General features: G+C 42.2%; 1 protein-coding gene and 1 pseudogene across 1 annotated transcript in view; one reads left to right on the top strand and one right to left on the bottom strand.

Moving 5' to 3' along the window:
- Nucleotides 1–252: 252 nt before the first annotated feature.
- The window catches only part of CUNH4orf45 (chromosome unknown C4orf45 homolog), a 40,390-nt gene continuing 18,526 nt past the window's right edge, over nucleotides 253–22,116 (bottom strand). The window contains exon 4 of the mRNA XM_023752969.1: nucleotides 253–448. Coding sequence (XP_023608737.1) covers nucleotides 253–448 — 196 coding nt within the window. The remainder of the gene's footprint in view (nucleotides 449–22,116) is intronic.
- LOC102437836 lies at nucleotides 19,701–20,794 on the top strand (annotated as a pseudogene).

The following is a 22,116-nucleotide window of genomic DNA, read 5'->3' as shown; positions in this document are numbered from 1 at the left end:
TATATGATCCATAAGCAGTCGTAAGGACTGAACCCCACAACCTCTTGTATTCTTCAGCTACGAAGTGGGAAGAATATCTACCTACCCACAGTGCAGACGTTACTGTGGAAATCCAATATCAGTCACAAAATGTTCTGATAGGTTAAAAGCAGCTGGAAAACCTTAGTTGCTGTATTACTGTTGAAAAGCATTCTCTAACTCATAGATTGAAAGAGCCTGCTGTCTTCTATGATGAGTCATAAAAGCAAATGCTCATACCTCCTCCTTTTTCGGTGGCATTGGCAGCTTTGGCGGTCTGGAGGCTGCAGGCAGTGTTTCCTTGGCCTGTCTAACGAGGGTGGCCCCCCTGGAATTCCTCTGGTCGGTGTTCTCATAATCACCCATATTCCAGGCGATCTGACCACGGCTGAATTTTCCTAGCACGTCCATAGTAGAAGGTTTGGGTTGCCTGAAATAGGAATGAATTGGTTGGTTATCAAGTTGGAAGGACCTAGAAACAAGGCCACCAGTTTTCAGGTAGTTGAGATTTGTCTGTTTTTCTTGTGATTCGAGGAGATTTCTAGCTACAGGCTTGGGAAAGCAAATGACCTGAGCCATCAGCCAGTGTCCTGAGAAGTTTTGGGACTCCGCCCACTCCACTCCACTGGCCATCCAGGGGCTGGAGATGGGAGCCACCTCCACAGATGGACATGTATCTAGGAACCTGTGGGTGCATTTGCCCTGTGTCATGACTGCCCTCATGTCCTGCAGGCCAGGCATGCAAGATGCTGAGAAGTGGAAGATGAGATGCTCAGGCCGAGACTTCATGAGACCCACAAGTTCTGCAGGGCATGGTCTGTCCATGCTGAGAGCTCAGGGGAATTCAGGGAAACACCAGTTTCATGATTCCAGAGTCTGCCCTTGGACAGTGTATTGGAAGAATGACCTATGCTTTATTCTCCTTCCCCAGTGAAATCCTTGTCTAGCTCCCAACAACCCTATATTAGAGTATTATCCAAGGACTGCCTTCTGTTATGAAGGGCCAGCTGGGGGGTGGGGGGTGGACGACAAAAAGGATTGCAGGATAGGATTTGCCATCTCACTTGGAAGGCTGTTGTCACTCTAGAGAACCCCATCCCTCCAACCTGGGTACTCAGAGCCCCGTGGCCACTTCCCTTCCCGGAATCTGAGTTTCATGGGTGCCCAAGTCCTTCGGATCAAGATTTGTGGCAGGTCTGCATCACTCTCACCCATTCAAGAACATGCACACAACCATAGCCGGCATAGTACATGGCCGAGGAGGCAGCAATGTGGGACCAAGTACCACTTATCTTAGAACAAGCATGCCAAACTCAAAGGCTAACATGGGCCAAATAAATAAGGTTTAAGTTTATGTGGGCCGCAAAAAAACAAAAACTTCCATTTTCATAGAAACGTAGGTTAATTTCAATAGAGACATGCTGAATACAAAGGGCTGAAATAAATGAGTAATCATTAACATAAAATAATAGAACATTTTAATAAAAATTAATATTTTTTCTTAAACATTAACTTACCAGACACTGAATAACTGCACAAATTAGTAAGTGTAATGCAAATAAACCTATTTTTCTTGTTCTCTGAAAGCAAAATATTTCCTGTTGCGTACACCAAACAAGTCAGTGCAAGACTAATGACGTGGCCATCGTCTGCTAAAATATTCTCTGCTAGTATTAGTGGAGAGAAATGGTGCGCCTGCGCGTAAGGCACATAAGGGAAATGAATGCAACACAATTATAGTAACCAGTCATTAGTGAACATTGTCATTCATTATTAATAATTCTGTATAACAGGATATTGTAAAAATTAAGTTACGAAATTTTTATTAAAACGTTTCTTACATACCGTTATATTGGTTGGGCCACGAAAATATTCGCTGTGGGCCACATGTGGCCTGCGGGCCGTGAGTTTGACATGCTTGTCTTAGAGTATATGTACCAGTGGGAGACAGAAATAGACATCAGTAAGTCAAATGTTTGGGTAGTGCCATGAAGAAAAATAAATCCTGGTAAGGAACAGAAAATGCGGGCCCTGCTATTTTTGTGAGGGGAGGCAGGAGAGGGGGAGGTAACACTAAGCAGAGGGCTCAGTGCAGAGCGAGGCCATCCCTCCTCAAGGCGCACAGGGCAGACACTCCCTCCCCGCTGGCTGGAATCACAGAGTCCCTGCGGGGAGAGAGCTGACCATCACTCTCCCTGACCCCCCACAGAATGGAGTTCAAACTCTTCAGCTGAGCGCACAGGGGTGTTTGTTGTTGCTATTTGCTTTTTGACTATTTTCTCTCTTTTTTAAAAATGGTGTACCCACGGGGGCCTTTCTGGTCCGCCCTCCCGCCCGCCCTCCTCTCAGACACACACAGAGCTTCATTGTGCACTTAGCTCCGCTGTGAGCTGACGGAGCCACACTTTCAGACCTTCAGACTCTGCTTCAACCTTTCTTTCTGCTTGTAACCCCTCCCTCCTCCTTTCCTGGACTGTAAGTCACCTTTTCTGTGAAGACTTTCCCTATCCCTGTCAGGCAGCAATTCCTCTCCTTCCACAGCACATGACATTTGAATCCTTTTGTAGAAACTCTTGGAATAGACTTAAATTCCCAGGGCAGCAGGCTCTTGCCTCCAAACCCAGCGCTCCTTAAAGGGCCCAGAACATGTCTCCTTCATCATCAGCTCCAGTGCCCTGCCTGACACATAGTTGACACTCAACTAATCAGTGATGGAAAGAGTAATGAGGAAGGGAGGGAGATCAGAATGAAATTTCTTTTTTTATTCAAAAATAATTATTTTTCAATTGCAGTTTACATTCAATATTATTTTGTATTAGTTTGGGGTGTATAGCACAGTGGTTAGACATCATATATTTGACTAGGTATTCTCCCCAATATGTCCAGTACCACCTGACATTACTTTCAAGGTGATCTACTTTTCCTCCCACCCCTCTCCACTCACCCCAGCCGCCTCCTCCCCTCCCACCAATGGCAGGTGTGCAGGAATGGATCCCTACAGTCTGGCTTATTATTTGCAAGTACAGATTAATAGCTGGGGATAATTTCAAGAAAGTTGAAAGGGCAAGATAGCTAATGGTTAGAATGTAGGGATGGGCATTATTTATAATTCATATTAGCTTGATAAATGGTTCAGAGGAAAACCATTTCATGCAAATGTGCTACATTTTCTTAAAAGTTATGTGTTATAGAAGCAATTATAATCTTTTTTTAAAAATTCAAACTACCCTGTGTCCCTGAATCTTGAATCACCAGGAGCCATGAAAGTTAAAAGTTAGTTGTAATTCAAAGATTTTAAGGGTCTTAAAGAAATAGTAGCCATGTTCACTATGGAGAATTACACACACTAGTTCTGATTTACAAAGGAGCCACAAAAGTCAAAAGAAGGAAACCAAGAAGCAGCAGGTTGGGGTCCAGCTGGAGCATGAATGCCTCGCCATGAGTAATGGTTCGTTCTTAGTAACAAAGGCACACCAGCCAGCACACGCTCGTGCGCACCCCCCAAAAAACAAAGCAACCAAACATTCTTAGTGTAACATTCTTACTATTAACTTTGAAGGGTCAGATCTTTTCCTTTTTGACATAATTTCAACTTATACAACGTGCAAGCACAATACAATAGCTTTTTTTCCCTGAACCACTTGAAGGTATGTCATTGACATGATACCCATCATCCCCAAGTACTTGAGTATGTCATTCCTACAAACCAGGACATTCTTCACAACCTCAGTATAACCATCAAAATCAGAGGAACTCAGAACGTTCACTTGTTTGAATGACTATCTTCTAAGCCTCAGACACGTGTCACATTTTGCCAATTGTCCCAACAATGTCTGTTCTGCAAAAGGATCCAGTTGGAAGCACCCATTGCCTTCAGTTTTTTTCTCTCTTCAGTCTCCTTCAACCTGGAACCAAGTTCCCATCCTCCTGCAACTGTCATACAGCCGTGAAGCTTCTGAAGAGCACAGACCAGTTATTTTGTAGATGTCCTGCAATGTGGATTGATTTTGTTTCTCCTTGATTAGCTTCAGGTTAGACATCTCCGAGCAAGAAGAACACAGAATGGCCATGGCGTGACTGTCCCAGGTCTGGTGAGGTTCCTTCCCGTGGGTCACTTGATTAAAGTAGTATCTGCCAGGCCCCTCCCGTGTGAAATCACTTTTCCCTTTTGTTATTAGTATTTCTTCAGAAAATACTTTGGCATTATGTAAACTCTCATCCCATGTCAAACTTTCAACTTATTCATTCATTTATTCTTTTAAAACTTTAAAAAACACATTTTATTGATTTCAGAGAGTAAGGAAGAGAGAGATAGAAACATCAATGATGAGAGAGAATCATTAATTGGCTGCCTCTTGCATGCCCCCTACTGGGGATTGAGTCCGAAACCCAGGCATGTACCCTTGACTGGAAGTCAAACCATGACTTCTTGGTTCATAGATCAATGCTCAACCACTGAGCCATGTTGGCTGGGCCATTTATTTCTCTACATCAATAGGATCTCATAGTTTCCTATTTTATGCAATGGATTATAATCCATTTATAATGTTCATTTTCATGTTTAAATTGTCCTAGATTTGGCTGATGGGAGATCTTTCAATCTGGCTTCTATGTCCTTTCAACATGTCCCTGTCATTCTTTGAGCATTTCTTTAAATTTTTAGCACAAAGAAAAAAGGTTCTGGGTTCATCTTTCTCTGCCCTAGCCCTGGAATCATCCATTTCTCAAAGGAACCCTAGTTCCTTTTAGTGGAAAATGGTATTTAGAATTCAAGATCTAAGTACGAGGGTTGTCATTGTCATGCAGCCATCTCAGACAGCATTGCACAGGGTTCATCAGAGGGTTCATTCTCCTTCTCCCCCTTGTCATATTTGTAACTCTTTTCTACAGTAGGAAACTTGGCTCTCCTTCTCTGCATTTACTTATTTAATCAGTCTTTTTGTCTATAATCAAACTCCTATTTCCACTTCCCACCCCCATTACCTCTCATATTGCTTCATTTATATTTCTTTGGGGAAGAATCTTCTATTCTTTTTGTTTCTTTACCATTGGTATTCCCCAGAAATCCCAATGATTCTCATCTCTTGATTCACCCATCTCCAAACCAGGCAGGAGATAGCATTTATACCCCAGGATCTAACCAACACCAACATACTGATGTTTAAAATCTTTACTTTTAGCTCCACAACCTACACATAAATTCCCAGCTTTTTACTGAACCTAGTACCAGGATATCTCATAGCTCATAATAACATCTAACATTTATTCAGATACATGAGCTTCCAGACACTATGCTAGTTGATTAATATGCATTACCTCTAATCTTCTATATATATATAAAAAGCTAAGTGACTGAAAGCTAAGTGACTGACCGACCGACCAATCAAACGGCCAATACATATGACACGCACTGGCAATTTAAAAACGTTGACTCACACATGCGCAATACATATAAGGCTCTTGCTGGCGCCAATCACACACAATGGCAGAATGTATCTGAAGACCAACTATTGGCACAACGTACCTCTGAAGCTGAAAGAAAGCGTCGTCGTTGATATACTATTTTGACATGTAATTTTTTGCAGTAATGTAATTACCGCACAAATCTTTCTTCTCATTAAGTTCCTTTCAAAGTGCACGAATCCATGCACCGGCCACTAGTCTTCATAATAATCCCAGATGATAGGTATCATTTCCTAGTTTTTACATCTGAGATTAAATTGAGTAAGTCATTTATCCAAGATCAAACAGTTAAAAAGCAGTAGATATGGGATTTGAACTCAGAGTCATCTGATTCTAAACTTATGCAATTACTTCATCTGTAAATGGAAACCATAATATGATAACACCTACTCTTTAGGAGGACTAAATGAGTTAATACTTACAAGGCACTTAAAACAGTATTGGGAACATATTACAAATGTAATAGATGTTGACTATGTTGTCTTCATAGGATGCTGCCTCTCAATTCATCTCCACACACATGCCCTGCTTCCTCTCCATCTGGCCCCAAATGCCCTCTCCTTCCTCCAGTCCCTATTTTTGGACAATGACATAACCATACACCCAGCCACTCAAGAGACATATCAGAATTGCTTTTGACTTTTACATCTGCTCCATTCCCCACATAGAGTTGCTTGCCAAATCTCACTGAGTCTTTTTCCAAACTGTCTCACCATCGAGAATTTAGGCTCCCAGCATTGCAATTATCCCAGTACCACTTAATGTGTCTTCCTTCCTTCAGTCTCTCCTTTCTCTGCTCCATCCATTCAGCAAACAGTCTTCTAAGACTATTCCATGCCAGGTATTCTTTCTAACACACAGGTTTGAGTATATTACTTCCTTACTTAAATTTTGTAAAACAGCAGTCCATTGCCTATAGACATCAGCACAAGATCTTTAGTATGAAATTTAAAACACTACACAGTCTGGCCCCTGGACTGCAATTTCCACCATACCCCCCAAACCAATATCCTATGTGCTACCCATCAAACAATGAGCCATTTCCTCAACACATCATGAAGGGTCACTTCTCCACGTGATTTCTTTGTGCTTATGTGATGTGACTCTTATGGCTGGAATTCCTTTCCTGGCCCCACCTCCTTCTGATTTCCCACTCAGCCTTAAAAATGGAACTCATGTTACCACAGAGCATTCCTGAGTGGTTACCCGAGCTTCAACACGGAGCCACAACCATGGCTGCCGGCGTTCCCACAGTACATTGTTCCCACCTGTTACACATGATGTTATGTTGACTCTTGCCCTCAGTAAATCTGTGAGTAAAGGCAAGGACCCATGTTTCACTTTTTTCAGTGTCTAGCAGAGATCCTGAACATAGAACATGTTCTCAGTCGATTTTGTTTGCTTCTATGAAGATACAAAAATATGTTCTATATTTATCCCCAGCGAAGGAGACTGTGAGTACACCTGATAGTGGGTTTGGAGTGACATGGAACTGACTTTACATTCATACACTCTTTTGTTGTTTGAATTTTTAAGATTGTGAGCATGAATTATTTTTACCACAAAACATGTCCCTATTTTCCTTAAAAAAACCTGTCGGTTATTTGGGCAGTGGCTGGAATTTTCCTAGCAGCCTGGACAGCCGAGAAATGGAGTTAGAAGATAAAACAGACTTCGGCACGAAGTTAGGAAATGACTGGCTGGCCCTTGCTTATGTAACTGTCTAAAAGCAATAGGACAAACTGGACTTGCATGTGGACACTTCTGCCAGGAAAAATACCATGGACAGCCCGACGAGGGGACTTGTTAGGGGGGTTGCTCTGCTTGGTCCTCGGGTTCCTGCCTTTTTGTGACTCAGTCTGGGCCTGCAGGAGACCCCGGGGCAGGCACTTTGATTTATGACCAAACAATTCAATGAACTCTCTGTTGGCCAAAGAACCGGCGTGAATGAATGTTTACCTAAATCGATCAAAGTAGCTGCTTATTCTGGAGATTGACCACCCAGCGTCAGTCTTGCCCAAGAGCAAACCTTTTTCTCCTGTTTTGAGGTCTCCTGGGTTCTCTCTGGTTGACTAAAAATAGTTCTATTAAGTGGTAAAATTAATGTCTTTGGGATTCCAAAGTTAAAGAAACAAGTTGCTAACTGTGTGAGTTCCAGTGAGTCAGTCTGGTTGAATATATATATACCAAAACTGTTCTTCACTTGAGTCTCAAATGGAGAAATATGAGGAAACTTCCCCTTAGCAGTGGTTCTCAACCTTCTGGCCCTTTAAATAGTTCCTCATGTTGTGACCCAACCATAAAATTATTTTCGTTGCTACTTCATAACTGTAATGTTGCTACTGTTATGAATCATAATGTAAATATCTGATATGCAGGATGGTCTTAGGCGACCCCTGTGAAAGGGTCGTTCGACCGCCAAAGGGGTCGCCACCCACAGGTTGAGAACCGCTGCCTTAGGGCTTCAGCTTTTTCCTTGCAGCAACACAAAGTGATGTAATTCTGTGTATGTCTAGCCTGTGAAGAGGACTGCTACGGTGTCTATATTGTGACTTAACAGCGTGACCACCTGTTTTCCCAGCCAGCTAGTTCCCTTAAATGTTTGCTTTCTCACAGGGTCATTGATTTCTGCTCCTTCCATTTCCGGAAGTATTCAAAAGCCCCCGGTGGCCCATGGAAATTTTGGAGAAACACATTTAGAAACCATTTGGCAGGATCCGTGCTTTCTGAGGGAACAGCCCTTCTCTCCCTGTTATTTTCTCTTTGGAACATTTGCAGGAAAACAAGGCTCCTGTTTTTCAAAGATCTTTCTGCGTTTGTGGTGTAGTTAGTCTACACCTAAAGCCAGAATTGCCAAGGAATGAAAGCCCTAATTGGGGCTTTCAAGATGTTTTTCATAGAATTTTTGTTTTCGGAATTGGCCTTCTACATAGATGGAGTGGGTGTTTCTATGACACAGGCAGGTGCATATGTGGTATAATTTCAGAGGCTCCGGCTGCCTGAGAAAATACTTCCTTCTACCCTCCTTTGCTGCTGCCTTTTATTCTACAACCAGACACCAGACTTCCAGTGCCCACAGCCAGGGAGTGTGACTCTAAAGCATCATTACCTGGCCCTTTCTAGAGAACATATCCTGAAGGTACCACAAAGGAGGGCCTGAGGAAACTGGGATACTGTAGGCCACTTTATCATTTAGTTAGACACAACCTTATTTCTTATTCATTGATTTTCCTTCCCTCCCTGTCATTATAAAATCATATGTGAAGAAGTTGTGTCTTATTTTCAAAAGATTTTCATCTTAATCCTCTGGGATAGCACTTATTTGATTCTGAATCAACCGCTGTCATGGAGATGACTAAAAAAAATGAAATTATCTTGATATTTCATACTTGGACAAACAAAATGAGTGCACAACAAAATTAAGCCGTTACCAGTAGAGAGAAAATCATAATGCTAATGGAATCTCTCCTAGGTTCGTTGTTGCTCAGGAGACTCTTGATGAGTAGAAAGAGACAGAGGCTTATCGAAGAAGCTAATTTTTAGTAATTCATATCCAACGGAGTTTACCGAGGTTTATCTAGAAGGCATGTGTCATGCTTTCTTGTTTAATTTTCAATTACCTCTGAGTTATAACTTAAGCTGTTTAAGATAAAGGGCCAAAGTAATATTCAAGTGGGTGATTAGGACAATATTTGAGGAAATTTATAGCCTCAAAGATCCAGAAGTTATCTATATTGTTGATCCTGTCTTTAGATAAGAGTCATAGCCAAAGTGTACTGAGCAGACACCTGGTCTGTATGGGCTCAGTATCCCTGGGAGACCACACAGGAAGCCAGTAGTCTATGTAAGATAGACCCATGGCAGAAGGACCAAGATATTAGTATATGAATAAACAATTGCTCATTTACTGCTGTACCTATGAATCAGTGAAATGACTGTGGCTACTAGGAGGTTATTTGATTGCAATAAACATCCAAGGTTAACCATTCGTGATAAAATGTAGAAGACAAAATGTATACCTGCTTCAATTTTTTATTCTTGTTTATTAGTTCCCTCCTTTCCAAGGGAGCAAAAGTGTCTTAAGTGGGTCTGTGTTATCTACAGGCACAAACTATTTTGCAGAAGTAGATAGGGTTATTTTAATTTATAAACACGACTGTGTGAGTCATATTAGTATGAAACATTACTGTCTCAAGGAAAAAAAGATGACATCGCTTCCCAAAGGAGTGTTTGAGAAAACACAAGGGAAGTATTCCCAAATTGCTAGTGTGGCTACTGCAGACAGAAGAACATTGCTTGAATGCTATTTTTAGAAGACAGAAAGAGATAACGAAAAGCAAGACTATCTATTTTCCTTTTAAATAGAAAAAGCCCGGCCCTGGATGGAGCTGGGCAAGACACTGAGAACTGGAAGCGCGGGGTGAAAAGACTCTGCCTGGTCTGGTGGGCCCTGTAGCCGAGTTCCTGCCATGGCAGCACGATGCCAGAGGGGTAGGTGAGGACTGACCTTCCACCAATATCCATCTCTCCTTTTCGGGTCACCTATGGATGGCACTGGGGCCCAGGATACACTGAGCTTGGCTGCTTTCATAAACACGGACTCTCAGCATCCCTTCTTTCTTCTGCACCACTCAAGCCGCATCACGCTACCAGTACATTCCACCTGAAAATGATGCTGAATGCCCTCGAGGCTCCCATAAGATCGACAGCCATTGTCAGTCAACTGATCCATGTCAATATTTCTCTCCTCTCTCTATCTCTCCCTCTCCGCGCCCCCCTCTCTCACTTCCAGCCTCCCTCCTAATAGTCAGTAATAAATAAACAAATAACAAAATTAGGGAATAATATGGGGTCAGTGTACACTCATCTAATAGCTTATGTTGTCCCTCCTGTGTAAGATTTCACGCTGGAATGATAATCTTGAATCTCTACAATATCCTTAATCACAAATGTCCTTAATCATAAAGAAATGAGTCTCTTATAGATACTCAACTTGATTTCTTTGTAATGTAAGAAAATGTAGTCTTCCAATATAGAAAAGTGTTCTTGACTATGAAGGGGAAGTGAAGGTGTTAACTATTTGTCCACCAGTTAGCTGGAAAATTCAACTCACCCTAGTCCCTGGAGCACACTCATTAAACAATGTTTATTTCCAACATTTCCTATTTTTTTGGCCATTTTTATTTTTTTAAAAACCTGGGCAGGTAATTAGTATATTTCTTATTTGCTTCATCTATGCTATTAATTATATAATATTGTATGAGGGTGTAACATTGTTAATTATCTTCTATTATAGATTCAAACTATGAAGTGTCATCATCACTACTCTCTTTGAGCCATTGTGCCTATTTTAGAACATGCCCCAAGTATGGAGTCCTTTGCTCTGTACACTGTGACTATTGCATAAAAACAAATTTAACACACACACACACACACACACACACACACACACACGAAAGAAATGAAAAGCTTGCTCTTGGGCTTTCTTCTAGGAGAGCATCGAAGGTTTGTGCGGTTCTGGAGAATGACACACACCATATGCTTCATACCTCAGATTGTGATACTTTTGGTTCGACTTATTGCTTTTGTTTCTTGGCAATTGAACCACTGTATTTGAAAGGCTTGTGTATTCTAACACTGCATTTACGTAAAGAATTAATAGAAGCAAGCGAGATCTCACGTTACCCGAAGTGAACACGTCTTTGTTACTTGGCCAGATTGTCTCCCCCGAGCTCCAGGCTGGGGAAAGTGCTGTCCCTGCCACAGCCACGTCACCAGCACTTGCCGGTTGCCCTTATGGGCGCCAGCTGGCTTCCTGTGACAGGGGCTGTGCAATCGGAATCAAGCATGTCATCTTCCTCTAAGGAATAACATACTCCAAAAGGTTCCTGTTGCCAAGCGTCTGTCCACGAAGTAGAAATACACAGAGGTGTTTACTGACTTCCATTCAGTATTTTTTAATGACTGATACGAAGTGACTCTCACTTTGCACAGAGGCTCCGGGACAGCTGTCCAAAATCTTGCCAGAAATGCAGTGTACCAGATGGCCTAGGGCCACCTATTAGGAATGTTGACTATATAATTCCTGATGTTGTCAGAGATAGGAGAGAGTTTATATAAGATATGCAGGAAGGACTGCCAATCTCCGCAGCTCAGGGCTCCTGAGATAACAAGTCCAGGGCCTCTCTGCTTAGGGCCGCTTCCTGGGCGTCACTCGCTTATTTGTGTATCAGAAAACGACAGAAGGAAGGAGGGTGAGCTGTGGTGATTGATGTGGCTTGGCAGCAAGGCAGGTGGAAGTGAGTTGGGAGATATCACAGTATTGCTTCAATTTAGTTTGGGGATCAGCTTACCTATCCAAATGGAACACCTTGACCTTCATGAACTAAAGATAAAGCTGATAGTTTATTTTTAGTGACTTTGGAAATGTAAATATACACAAAATAGTTTAAAGATGCCTAAGTATTCATCACCCAACTTCAAACATTATCAATTTATAGCCAGTCTTATTTCATTTCTATCCTACTTTCTAATCCTCCTATCTTTCTGGTATAACTAAAAAATATAAAAATTCCTTTTTAACATAATCACAAGGCCATTTTTTTCTCCTAAAAATATAATTTTACCAAATATTCAGACTTCAAAATTCTAATTTTCTCATAAATGTTATGACTTTTGGCAGTTTGTTTGTTAGAAACAGAATCCAAATAAGTTTCTCTTCTCCTTCTCCTCCCCCTCCCTTCTCTTCCTCTTTTTCCTCCTCATGCTCTTCTACTATTTGTTAAAGCAACACATTTTGTTTCATAAAAATTTTGCTTCCATTTGTCCTATAAGATTTCCCACAATACATTTTTCTGACAGCATCTCCATGTTGTCATTTAGCATTTTCTGCTGTCTTCTGACTTCCTCTATATACACAGTGAGTTGGATTTAGAGGCCTGATCTAAGTAGATTTGGGGGGCAAGACTACTGTATAGTTGTCTAGGGCTGCCATAATGCAGCACCACAGACTGGTGGCTTATACAACAGAAAGGTCTTTTCTCTCAGTTCTGGAGGCCAGCTGTCCAAGATGAAGGTGTCGGCAGGGTTGGTTTCTTCTGAGGCCTCTCTCCTTGTAGATGGCCATCTTCCCCATGTGTCTTCACCTGGTTATTCCTCTGTGCTGGTCTGTGTTCGGATCTCCCCATAGGACACCAGTCATATTGGATTAGGGCCCACCCTAACGACCTCATTTTAATGACCTCTTTGAAGAACCTGTTTCCAAATACAGTCACATTCTGAGGTACTGGGGGTCAGGACTTCAACGTATGAATTTGGGAGGACACAACTCAGCCCATAACAACTACTTTCCAGGTGGTGATGTGCTCTTTCATCAAGAGGCGCATACAGGGTGGGGCAAAGTAGGTTTGCAGTTGTGAGAAGTGAAACACAGTTTATTCTTGTTTATTGTTTATTAAGTATTGTATAATTTTCTAAATGAACAACCGTAAACCTACTTTTGCCCCACCCTGTTTTGGTTTTGGCAGCCATTGATGATTAGCACCTGGATTCACTAATTTATTAGCATTTGCAAAATGATGCTGTCCCAATTCCCTTATTCCTTCTTTATGTGTTAGCTGGATTACTTGATTTTTTTTAAGTCCCCTCATCTTCTATTTGGTTTGCAGTGGTCCCATTTGTAGTGGAAAGGCAGAATTAATGTTTAGTTCTTTCCTTTTATTTACTCATTTTCAAAATAAGTTGATTCATGGGAATCCTCCAATGTGACCAGTTTGTTATGGATTTTCAGGTGACATTATGAACTCATGAATGTTCATGTATATGTATGTGCAGGTAGATGTATCTGAGTCCATTGCAGTCACCACACCTTTCTTCAAGGTGTCCTATTTTGGGCAGGTGGGAATCTCTTCAAGTTTGGCTTCTAAGTCCCTTAGACAGGACTGTAGTGGTCTTGGATAGCTTCCTCACCTGGTATGGCGGGGCGTACTAGATCATATTTCCCATTTCCTTCTCCAAATACAGAATCAACCATTTCTCCAAGAAGCCTGATTCCTTTAGTGGAAAAGGTATTTGAAGAGTAGAACTGAGTAGTATGGGGCGGGGGGTGGGGGTGGGGGGCGCACTCACGACTGCTGAATTGGTTCCCATGTCTAGGCCTTTATACTGAATAGAGCTATGAAAATAGATATATAAACACACACTATCATACATATATACACACATATATCTTCCAATCTAATACAGGATTTGATTTTTAGCTCTGTTATGTTAACATCTGTATTTTCTTTCTCCCACTCTAAGAATCCTGTTACTCAACCAAACCAGGAATGATTGAATACTAGTCCTAGTAATCACACCAGTGCTCACATCACACCCAAGCAGAGCTAGAGTAACATTACCAACACTTCCACCAAGCTTTTAGCAGTTCTTGATCTTAGAATACACCCCACTAGATATTTATACTCAAATTTCTGTGCTTAAAAAATCTCTTCAAATAATTCCTTTCTGTGGGTAAAGTCATCAACTGAATACTCATTCTGTTTGTTTTTAAACTTTATATTTACATGAAGCTATTTTATAAATGAGAAGTCAGATATAAGGTACATCTCATAGGTAAGATATGTCAAGCCAAGTGTGGAACCAGTCATGCTTTGCTATTTTTTTTCTTGTTGTCATTATCATATGCTTCTAACCCAGCGAAAGAGTTGGGTGGTGTCATGGCAGATTTGGAGTAGGTGCTGCCTGAATCGTGTCTTACTGAATAGCTGCAAGGAGGGACTCTGATTCTGGGAGAAACTGTCTTGAAGGCCTTAGCTCTGCTCAGTGAAGAAAACATTTGTTCTGCCACCCACCATGTACCTCAGCTCTGAATTTTAATGAGTTAGCCTTTAAGCTGCTAGCCAGAAAAGAAGCTGCAAGGCTCTGTAGAAACCCTGCCATCTTTATCCATAGCTATAGAGGCTAGAAATGAAATGTTTTTGTCAAATATGTGGTAATTGTGCTTCAAGGTAATTCATCTGAACGTGTGAAGTTCCATCTCTAAAATGAGAGCCTCTTGGAACCGAAATACAGCAACTCTAGAAGCTAACTCCTACCTGTCCTCCAAGCTCAGGGGACCTTGGAGAGCTTTTCTGACCCCTCCTCAAAGTTTAGATTTCCAAATATATATTTCCATCTCGCCCACTAAAATACTCCCTGTTGTAACAGGCATTGCACTTAGTGGTTATACTTTGTTAAATATCTATACCCAGCATCAAGCATAGTGCTAGGCACAAATAGGTAATCAGCACCTATTGGTTGACCAAATATTTCCATCACTGAGTGCGTCCTGACATACCCTACTATAATTATCTGTTTATCTGTCTCTTCCTCCCACTATATGATAAGCCCTTTGAGGGCAGGAACTGTGTCTTATTTCCTTGGTACTCCACTTCTCCAAGTGATACCATTGAAAACTGAATTAGAATTATGGACGATAAGCACAAGATGCTCTTGAGACTCATATTATAAGTATAAGGCAACATTAAAAGATAAAGTGATGACATACTTATAATCTCTCAACTGTGACTGAATGCCACAGCCTGACCTCTGTACCCTCAGACCCTCTCTGTGTCGGATCTGTGCTGGGGACTTTACAGAACGTTGACCTCATCCTCAAGACAACCCCAGGTGGTAGCTATTATCATTCTCCTTTTTCCCCTTGGAACTGAAGTGCAGAAAGCATCTACATTTCATAAAATATGGGGATTAACCCAACTAGGTCCAACTCTAAAGTCTTGCTTATAGGACCTTCCAGTTATGGAAATCTGAAATTATCAGCAGTCTTAAAAGAAACGTTAAAAAACAACAACAAAGGAAAAGCAGAAACAGAAATGGTAGTAACATGCAAAAATGGAATGGATGATTACTATGCTGTTGTTTCATCTGGTAATATAGATATAAGCTAGGTGATATTATTGACCTTTTGTTTGGCAATAAAAGAAAGTTTGAAATTATCATGATCAGGACATGTTCGTGGCTTTACAAAATTGAATAGATAATAGAGAAATAACAATTCAAATATTTGTAACAGGTTGTTGTTGTTTTTTTTGTTTGTTTGTTTTGCATTCTTTTCAGTACATGAAGTCCATTTGCCTGAGCCTAAAAGTTTAGCCCCTCTGTTTATTTGTAGCTTGTGGTCATTGCTTGGATTTCATTGCCATACGCCATTTTGCTGGGTCCAGCATCTGCTTTGTCAGTAGCCCTGGTCTCCAGAAACAACCTCTGAGAGCCACAGTTCTGATGTGTGAAATGCTGAGATGCTAGGCCAGTGGGGTGACAGGCTTCTTTCTAACACACTTTGATGTCCGTTTAGTTCATCAATTACACGAGAGTAATTTGCCGTGAAGGGCCACATTCTGAAATGAACTGAATTTTTCCCCATCTGGGCAAGTGACAGCCTGGTAAGTTTTCCTCTTAAGAATACTGTCTCCAGCTACTTTTTCTCTCAAAAACAGTGGCTTTTCTCAAACGGTTGCATCTTATCCTTTTGCCCTAAGCGCTCCGTCCTGAGATGAGCAATGTTCATTCATTCAACAACAAACACTGCTGTGCCTCCAACAAGTAAATTATCAAGCATATGCCAGGCTACTTCTGATAGGCTATAAGGAAGCAGGAACTGGGTCTGTGTGGTTCACTCCTGAAACCCCAGGCCTGGCATGGTGCCTGGCACATAGTTGGAAGTTGGGTATTTATCAAATGGATAACTGGGCACCAACAAACTGCGTGGCACAGCAGCAACTTGGGAGCTCTGCCTGACCCTAGGCACCGGCAGCTTCTGAGAGCCCTCCTCCCTCCCCGCCCAGCTGGAGAAGACGAGGGTGGAGGAGGCTGGGGGAAGGAAATGTGAAGATCGCTGTTAAGTAACAGACCTGAAGGGCCAAAGTAGGAACGGGTGCTGATGATCCAACATTCCCAGAACGTTGCTACTTAATGCTTACGGAGATCCCTCCACTGTGCCAGGCGCTACGGCCTTCAAAATAGAAAGCTGTCAAGATTGATGGCTGTTTTGAGGAAAACAACTCCAAGAAAAACATGCATTTCTGTACCAATGTATTTTAACTCGTGGCTGTCATTAAGTCTGTGCTGGTCTAACAACCAGGTTTGGCAGCAGTATTTCATTATGGAATAAAACAGGCCATTCTCTGGGCACCGCCTAATGCAGGCCAAACACAAGCACACCTTCCACCTCTGCAGAAACAGAACGCCCTGTTCATTCAGGGCAATGACTAATTTTTTAATGCTAAAAGGTCCTGGTTTTAAAGAGAAATGTTTTCAACTTAGGAGCCCTTTGCTACTAAAATTATAGTTGACTATTGCTATTTCTCCCATTTTATAAGTATTATGTTTATCAAAATAAAATGCTTGAACATTGTACTTAAGGTAGTGCTAATTTTTTTTCAAGTTTAATGTAATCATTTAGGCCCATATACATAATGCATGTAAGCAGCAATAAAATGCTTATAAAATGCTTTTTAAAAATTCCCTTTCTTCCTGCTCCCTGGCCAATGTTCTCCTCTCCAAATGCAGCCACTTTTTAGCTTATTTGGTTCTTCTGGAACTTAACCCAAATTGGTACACAACACGTGTTCCCTCTGGAGTCCTCACTGGTCCCGCTCCTGTCGGAATCGGTAGTCCTCTAGTTCTCTGCGTGGTCGCATGCCTGGTACTTTCCTTTAAGGCCAACTTGGGGATTCCCTTTGCCTGTCACCTTTGTTGTGACTCCTGTTTCTTGGATCAATATTCCTTTCTCTTTCCTTGATTTATACCCCCTTGTCTTGTTAGATAATATTCTCTAGTTGCTTCCTAGGAAAAAAATGCTTTGAGGTGGTTTTTTTTGTGTTTTTTTTTTTTTCTTAGCAAGTACAAGTCTGAAAATGCCTTTTTTCTACCTTCCTGCTTGATTGTTTGGCTGGTTATAGAATTAAAGGTTGAAAGTCACCTTCTGTCCGATGTGGGAGTCACTGCCTCACAGTCTCTAGAGCAGCCGTGGGCAAACTACGACCCGCGGACCGGATCCGGCCCGTTTGAAATGAATAAAACTAAAAAAAAAAAAGACCATACCCTTTTATGTAATGATGTTTACTTTGAGTTTATATTAGTTCACACAAACACTCCATCCATGCTTTTGTTCCGGCCCTCCGGTCCAGTTTAAGAACCCGTTGTGGCCCTCGAGTCAAAAAGTTTGCCCACCCCTGCTCTAGAGTCTGGTGTTGCTGTTTACACAATGAAGTATGCTGCCTCTTTGATTCCCGATCCTTTATAAATATATCCTAGTTTTTCCTTGAAAGGCTTTAGAATTGTCTCTTCATCCCAGTATAATGAAGTTTCATTGTGACATAACCTTGACAATTTAAGATTTTAAAATTTACTTTGGGGGAGGCTTACAATCTGGGAATTCATGTTACTCCCTTCTGAGAAATCTCCTTGTATTATTGATTTCCTTCTGTTTCCTCTCATCTCTTACTAGTTAGATATTAGACTAATTTAATTATCATTGATTTTCTAATGTTCATATTTTTTTCTTTTTCTTTTTCCATCACTTGGACTTTTTGTTCTACTTTGGGGAGATGACCTCAGATATACAGTATGAAATGTCTAACCTATCTTGAATCTCTGTACTGATTGGTTTTAGCTAATATAATATGAATTCAATAGATGCATTTTGCTACATTACTTTAATGTACTTCACTTATTTAATTAATAGATAACATTTATCAGTAAAGTGGCCTGATTTTCTCATGATAGTTTCCTTGTGACCATTTCAATTATCTTCCTGTTTCGCTCCCCAAAGTGTCCTGTTTCGGGTGGTAAATGATATGGTCACACTACTTCCTGAGTACTTAGTACGCGCCAAGTGCTGCTCTAAGTGCTGTATATATAACAACACGCCTATACAATAACCCGGTGGAGTGGATCCTGTTACCATCATTTTAAAGGTTGAGAAACTGAGGCATAAAATGCTTACATAACTCCAAGATACCACAGCTAATAGATAGTGAAGCTGGGACTTAAACCCTTGCTCTTAATCTCTGTATAGATACTGATTCATAACTGCTTACAATCCCCTATTGCGGGGCGGGGGGGGTAGGTTATTTCTGACTTTGTATTACTGCAAACACTTTGGGCTTCCTTTGAGCTAAACCTTTGTGCATCTCCTCTATTATTTCTTTGGGAAAGATAAAACCCTAGTGAAACCAGCTTTCTTGAGTTAGCACTCTTCCAACTATGCCATGCTGTGCACCTCGTGACAGTGGGTGCTCCCTAACACAATCTGATGATTATGTCAAGGCAGACTGGGAGAGCCAACACTCTAAAATGAGCTGTGTCTCATGCCCTGGCTGGTGTGGCTCAATTGGATGAAAGTTGTCTCATGCACCGAGAGGTCACCGGTTCGATTCCTGGTCAGGGCACATGCCCACGTTGCAGGCTCCATCCCCAGTAGGAGGCATGCAGGAGGCAGCCGATTGAGGTTTCTCTCCCTTTCCCTTCCTCTCTCTCTCTAAAATCAATAAAAACATATTTAAAAAGAGCTGTGTCTCTGTGACTCTCAAGTAAATGAGAAGTTGGGGAAGGCTGTGGTTAATTCTGATCCTTTAAGATCACGTGGCTCTTCCCCTCGAAGGCTGACATCCAGTTTGGTCGTCCTTACCTGGGAATTGACAGTCTCCTTCACACCCCCATCTAATGACAATGGCAGATTATGGGAACTTGAAGTGTTCCCTAAGACATTATTCTCAAGACAAATCTATAAGCCAGCAAATAAGTGGCAAATATCTCAAGCCCCCAGTTGGCAAAGAGGCAACTTTATCGTGACATCAGGTCAGAGGCCTGTGGGCAGCTCCTGTATGGAATGCTGTTTACCCGTGAATAATTCTGTTGGTTTCATAATCTCAGCAACTCTTTCATTTGCATGGATAAAAAATTCACTCAAGTAGACAGCCAGAGATTTTCCTAAAACGTTCTTTCCAAAACCGGCTTCACTTTGGTCTCTCCCAGGAAGTCATCACGACTTGAACTCCTCCAGCTTCTCCAGCCAGAAAGATATCAATTTGTGCTGTTATGATGACAAGAAGGAATGTAGTTTGCAAATATGTATCGAATGCCCCATTTTGCCAAACACTGTGTCAAGGGAAAAAGAAAAAGAAAACAAGATAGGACTGGACTGAGGCCGCGGGAGCTCGGCATGGCGGTACCCGCGGCGGCCATGGGGCCCTCGGCGCTGGGCCAGAGCGGCCCGGCTCCATGGCCCACTGGTGCTCCGTGAGCAGCGGCCCGACGCGCTCCGTGCTGGGCATGCAGGAGCTGTGCCGGGGCCACAGCAAAACGCGCGCGTTCCCGGTGGCCTGGAGCTGCGACGGGCGGCGTCTGGCCTCTGGGTCCTTCGACAAGACGGCTAGCGTCTTCCTGCTGGAGAAGGACCGGTTGGTCAAAGAAAACAATTACCGCGGACATGGCGACAGCGTGGACCAGCTGTGTTGGCATCACCCTGACCTCTTCGTCACAGCGTCTGGAGACAAAACCATTCGCATCTGGGATGTGAGGACTACCAAGTGCTTGGCTACTGTGAACACTAAAGGGGAGAACATTAATATCTGTTGGAGTCCCGATGGGCAGACCATAGCCGTAGGCAACAAGGATGATGTGGTGACCTTTATTGATGCCAAGACACACAGTTCGAAAGCGGAGGAGCAGTTCAAGTTTGAGGTCAATGAAATCTCCTGGAACAATGACAATAACACGTTCTTCCTGACAGATGGCAATGGTTGCATCAACATCCTCAGCTACCCAGAGCTGAAGCCTGTGCAGTCCATCAAGGCGCACCCTTCTAACCGCATCTGCATCAAGTTTGACCCCACGGGGAAGTACTTTGCCACAGGAAGTGCAGATGCTTTGGTCAGCCTCTGGGATGTGGATGAGTTAGTGTATGTTCGGTGCTTTTCCAGGCTGTGCTGGCCTGTGAGGACCCTCAGTTTCAGCCACGATGGGAAAATGCTGGCTTCAGCATCAGGAGATCATTTTATTGACATTGCTGAAGTAGAGACAGGAGACAAGCTATGGGAGGTGCAGTGTGAGTCCCTGACCTTCACTGTGGCTTGGCATCCCAAAAGGCCTCTGCTGGCATTTGCCTGTGATGACAAAGATGGCAAATATGACAGTAGTCGGGAAGCAGGAACTGTGAAGCTGTTTGGGCTTCCCAATGATTCCTGATTAGGAGGACCTGGCGTAGGGAGACAGATTGAACTAAAATTAGTTTGGTCTGTCTCTCCGAGTTGGCGTGTACCTACAGTATTTGTACACTGCTATAAATTATAAAAGTCTTTTTTTCAGGCTGCCCATTCCAGTTGCCTTCTTGTTTGTTATGTTAGCAGTTCCTTTTCTTTCTCTCCTGCGTGAGGGCTCTGCAGTGTGGGTGAAGACACCAGCATACCTTGTCCTCTGGGGATCTCCTGTCCTGCTTTTGGGTACAGGGTGGACTTCATTGGACTTGCTTCTGCTTGGACACTACCTAGTTTGGAGGGTGGGTGAAAAAGGGTGAGGTGGGGGTCCTGGCCAGATAGCTCAGTTGCTTAGAGCGCCGCGCTGTCCCAATACGCCAGGTTTGATCTCCGTTCAGGGCACATACAGGAAGCAACCGATGAATGCATAAATAAGTGGAACCAAAAAAAAAGAAAACAAGATACTTCCATGCCCCACAATTTTCAGTAATGGTGTGTAACTTCTGCAGCATTCCCTCACGTCTTCAAACAAACAAAAAGCCCTGTCAATTCATTGCAGTCCATTCTCTTGTGGCCTCTTTTAATTGGACGGTAAACTGGTTGTCCATTTCCTCTCTGTGCTTTTTATTCTTCTTGTTCAAATTAGAAATACTGTGTGTATAGATTGGAAAAGACCAATCGCAAACAACTGTATGAAAACCAGTTAGTCATCAGATCACATATCTAGAGAAATTTCAGTTATTTAGCACAAGAGGATGTTTCAATTCAGAAGGAAATAACAAGAGTTAACGCACACCCGGTTACTGCAATCATTCTCCATCAGTGTACATTGTATGAAAATGTTCTGTTTGTGTCTGTCTGTCCTGAAAGTCTGTGAGCTACTTGAGAGTGAGGACTCTGCTTATTTTTAATTTTTAAAATATTTTTATTGATTCGATAGAGGAAGGGAGAGTGAGAGAGAGATAGAAACATCAATGATGAGAGAGAATCATTGATCAAGCTGCTTCCTGCACAACCCACCCTGGGGATCAAGCCTGCAACCATGGCATGTACCCTGACAGGGAATCAAATCGTAACGTCCTGGTTCATAGGTCAATGGTCAACCACTGAGCCACATCAGCTGGACTCTGCTTATTATTTGTTAATGTTCTGAGCACCTGGCTAGTAGCAGCTCTTCGTTTCATGTTTGTTGGCATATACTTTTATTAGGATGCAATACATTGTATAGCACACCATTGATTTAATAACAGGTTTACATGGGAGGAAATAAGGAGGGACCAGGTTTGTACACTACACTTATAAACAACTATCATACAACACATCCTGATTTCAAGGAAGTTAAAGCTTTTATTTTATTTTTTTTATTTATTGTCTAAAG

This window comes from Myotis lucifugus, unplaced genomic scaffold (assembly GCF_000147115.1).
Source record: "Myotis lucifugus unplaced genomic scaffold, Myoluc2.0 scaffold_1, whole genome shotgun sequence".
In the NCBI taxonomy this organism is placed as follows: Eukaryota; Metazoa; Chordata; class Mammalia; order Chiroptera; family Vespertilionidae; genus Myotis; species Myotis lucifugus.
Note: the sequence above shows the minus strand (reverse complement) of the source record. Positions and strands in the feature narration are given on the sequence as shown.